Genomic DNA, 4,583 nt, shown 5'->3' on the forward strand with positions numbered 1-4,583 from the left:
TTTCAGGGCAATAAGAACTAAAACAACCAGACTGAGAAACAGTTTCTTTCCTAGAGCTGTTGTTGCCCTGAACGCCTCACGTACAATTTAACGGTAACTATAATGCTACCTCACGTGCAATAACCTGTACCCGCTACCTCAGGAGAGCCCGCAGTATCCCTATTTAAACTTTTTTTCGTGTTTATTTATTTAATTTTATTTTTTTATTTTATATTTTTAAATTTGCACTGATTGCTTGTACTGTGTTTTTTTCTTTTTCAAGTAATTTCGTTGCACCCCTGTGGAGCAATGACAATAAAGAATTCTGATTCTCTGATTCTGATTCTAAACCTTCTTTAACCGTTAATCTGGCCAACAGCTACTAAAAGTGGCTAAAAATAGCGGTGTCAAAAGTATTCTTAGATCCCTTTCAGCACTGACCAAAAAACCTGCTCAAAAAGGCAAGCATTCGAGTGTTAGTGGCAGTGGGAACGGTCCATTGACCTTCTTCAACCTGGTTAACGACTCGGCATGTGACAGGGGTAAAAATTGCCTTAAACAGCTCATCCACTCGCCACTGATACCCTTGAACATGTCACAACTTTGTGCCAATCAAGTCTCTAACAAGCTAACTCTGATTGCATTTGATAAGCATGGAGCAGCACTGGTAAGTACGGAGCCCCTCTGATGACATGGTCAAAAAAAATGTTTAATTGTGGCCACGAAGTAGTATTTCGCGGCCACACAATAAGTATAACGTGCGAACGAAATACTACTTCGTGGCCATGCAATAAGTTTAACGCGCGAACGAAATACTACTTCGTGGCCACGCAATAAGTTTAACGTGCGCACGAAATACTACTTCGTGGCCACAATTAAAAATTTTTTTTGACCATGTCATCAGAGGGGCTCCGTAGGTAAGAGAGATTCAGATGGACAAAAGAGCCCTGTCCTGCCTGCCTTCCATGTTGCTCTCTATTTTTTATTATTCTGATTTCTATTGCACTGATGACATCATTTACGCCAAACCAGCATGATGACATCACAAGATACGCAGCAGTGCGCAGACAAAGACTACACAGCTGCCGGTCAGGATTTTTGCCAAGTGGCAATGTTAACCCGCTAATTTCAGTGGATAGGCAGCTTTATTATTTACCTAATTGGGCAATTAGTGAAACTTCACCATTACTGACAGGTTGTGTGGTCTACAGACAGGCTATTGAAGAGTGTCTGCAGACCAAAACAAGATGAGTGACAATCCACGACTCTCTTTACCTCCATCCAGTTGCTAGCCCCTCTGACCCCTATATAAATGTTAGCAAAGGATAAAAACACAACAAAACCTTCTGAAAGATCATATCTATTGAGGTATGATGCTATTAGTAGGACAGTTTAAACTGAACTGGAGTTCTTAATAAGCAACTAAATATTTTTAGATCTCTGGTTTTCATAGCATTCACTTTGAAAATGGCAAATAGTTTAAATAGACTTGAAACATCCACATTTATTAATGGAGGAATAAATGGGGAATATGTCAGGACGCATCTTAGAATCTTATCGATCATCTCATCCATCTTTATACACTCGATTTCCTCTCATAGTTGTACAGTGAAAACTATGAAAAACCATCATCAATGGAGCCCCGACTCAACAAGTCACCATGACAACAGGCAGGAGGAAGGGCCTATTTCATACCACTGGAACTAGAGATTTTAATGCAGAATAAAATACTGTCTTCCATCACACAGTAAATACTATAAACTATGAAGCTGTTATGACACATCAATTCAATTCAGTTTATATATATAGCGCCAATTCACAACACATGTCATTTCAAGGCTCTTTACATTTCACCAGATTATCCATTTAAAATAGATTCAAAGTTTTCTATCTAATGAAAACCATTGGCCTCATCGACCCAAAGTCAATCCCTCACACTAAGCATGCTTGCAGTGACAGTGGAGAGGAAGACTCCCTTTTAACAGGAAGAAACCTCCAGGAGAACCAGGCTCAGTGTGAGCGGCCATCTGCTGAGGCCCACTGGGGTTCAAGGAGACAGACATAGAAAAAGAAACATAGATACAAAAGGCAACTGTAAAAAGCGGCCCTGTCCAGGAAACACACAGACAGGCAGACGAGCTCCCAGCCAGCTCCCATGTCAGAGGATGAAGAGAGCACATCCAGCCAGTCCCAGTCAGAGAAACAGGACTACACTGAAAAACAGGTCAACCTCCAACATCTATAAATAAAGGTGTTGATAGAAGCAGCACAGCTGATATTTCTCTCCATCAATGTTCTTTCATCCAATTATTTTTATTTTTTTATGCACAAAACAACGAATAAAAATTCCCTGACTTAATCATGAAATAAATCAATGTGATTGGTTTCCTGGAGAGCAGAGACAGACACTGAACAACAGCTGCTCCCGATCAAGTTAGCTCTGGAGAGAATGTTACTACAGCAACATAAACAGACGTTGAGTAAACTCCCTTGGCGAAATGGAAAACTAAGTTTCCCTGATATCAGGGTTAAAAAACCTCAGTTTTCAATAAACCTGCTTTGTGAAACTGACCACAAATACTGAGTGCAGTAACTCCTTGGCAAATATGGTCCCAGAATACCTATTGCTGTATCCTAGAAAGTGTTAAGAAAAACGGCAGAAGCTGAAAATATTTCTGCTTTTAGAGAAGCCTTGTTCTTGCAAAAGTAATAAAAGACTTAGCTGTGGTAAAACCCTGACAGAACCATGAAATGTAATAAACCTGACCTCAGGTGATCGGATGTGAACTTTTAGGCGTCCAGAGTTGTAGCTGTTGGCTGCGGCTCGCTGTACTCCGTTGTGGAGCGATGTGCTGCTTGGAAAAAGCCCTTTTCCTGGGATGAAGGCGATGTCCACCGTGTTATCTTGACTGAAAATAATTAGAAAAGACGCAACAATAAATGAAATGTGGCAATTCCATCCATCCATCCATCCATCCATCCATCCATCCATCCATCCATCCATCCATCCATCCATCCATCCATCCATCCATCCCTCCCTCTCCCCAGCCACTTGAGCCAGCTCCTCCGGGGGAATCCCAAGGCGCTCCCAGGCCAGCTGAAAAAACAAAGTCCCTCCAGCGTGTCCTGGGTCTCCCCCTGGGCCTCTTCCCGGTGGGACGTGACCGGAACACCTCAGGGAGATGTCCAGGAAGCATCCTAACTAGATGCCCGAGCCGCTTCAACTGGCTATTCTTGACTTAGAGGAGCAGCGGTTCTACTCTGAGTCCTCCCCTGATGACTGAGCTCCTCACCCTATTTCTAAGGGAGAGCCCAGACACTACAAAGAAAACTCATTTCAGCCGCTTGTATCCGGTATCTCGTTCTTTTGGTCATGACCCAAAGCTCATGACCATAGATGAGAGTAGGAACGTAGATCAACCGGTAAATCGAGAGTATAGTTTTTGGCTCAGCTCTCTCTTCACCACATCAGACTGGTACAGCGCACGCTTCACAGCAGACCCCGCACCAATCCGCCTATCGATATTCCGCTCCATCTTCCCCTAATTTGTGAACAAGACCACATGATACTTAAACTCCTCCACTAGGGGCAGTACATCCTCCCAAACCCGGAGAAAGCACTCTACCCTTTTCCACCTTAAGACCACGGTCTCGTATTTGGAGGCACTGATCCTCATCCCGGCCGCTTCTCACTCAGCTGCGAACCGCTCCAGTGAGAGCTGTAGATCACGCCCTGATGAAGCCAACAGAACCACATCATCTGTGAATAACTGACACTATCCTAAGGCCACCAAAACAGATCCCCTCAACACCTGCGCCTACAAATTCTGTCCATAAAAGTTATGAAGAGAATTGGTGACAAAATGCAAGCTTGGTGGAGTCCAACCCTCACCTGAAACGAGTCCAACTTAATGCCGGCAACGGGACCAGACTCTGACAACGTACAGAGACCTAACAGACTTTATTAAAAGGTACTCCATACTCCCCGTGTACCCCCTACAGGACCCACCCACCAAGGGACACAGTTGAATGCCTTTTCTTGGTCCACAACACACATGTAGACTGGTTAGACAAACTCCCATGCACCCTTCAGAATCCTGCTGAAGGTGTAGAGCTGATCCAGTGTTCCACGGCCAGGACTAAAACCACACTGCTCCTCCTGAATCCCAGATTCAACTATCCAACGAACCCTCATTTCCAGAACTCCGGAATAGACCTTACCAGGGTTAAGAGTGTGATTCCTCTGTAGTTGGAACACACCCTTCGCTCCCCTTTTTAAATAATGTGCAAATTAAGCAGAGGTGTCTAGTAACTACAAATACTTCGTTACTGTGTTTAAGTACACTTTTTAGGAATCTATACTTTACTCCATTACTTATTTTTCTTCCTACTTCTGACTTCTACTCATTGCATTTTCACACAAGTATCTGTATTTTCTATTCCTTACATTTGTAAACAAATGTTACTCGTTGGCTTCGGTTTAATGTTTCTAAATCTTTATTTCCCGTCATGTGCTCCATCCAATGCAGATCATTGGCTCCATCCACATCTAGTGAAAACTAGTGTGATTGGATGAGTCATAGAACGCAAACACTCATTGGTTA

General features: G+C 43.1%; 1 protein-coding gene across 1 annotated transcript in view; it reads right to left on the bottom strand.

Annotated features, from left to right (window-relative positions):
- LOC107100970 (syntaxin-binding protein 4-like) overlaps window positions 1-4,583 on the bottom strand; it is a 158,732-nt gene that overhangs the window by 43,463 nt on the left and 110,686 nt on the right. The window contains exon 9 of the mRNA XM_015399683.1: window positions 2,747-2,888. Coding sequence (XP_015255169.1) covers window positions 2,747-2,888 — 142 coding nt within the window. The remainder of the gene's footprint in view (window positions 1-2,746; window positions 2,889-4,583) is intronic.

This window comes from Cyprinodon variegatus, unplaced genomic scaffold (genome assembly GCF_000732505.1).
Source record: "Cyprinodon variegatus isolate N-32 unplaced genomic scaffold, C_variegatus-1.0 Scaffold1038, whole genome shotgun sequence".
Classification (NCBI taxonomy): domain Eukaryota; kingdom Metazoa; phylum Chordata; class Actinopteri; order Cyprinodontiformes; family Cyprinodontidae; genus Cyprinodon; species Cyprinodon variegatus.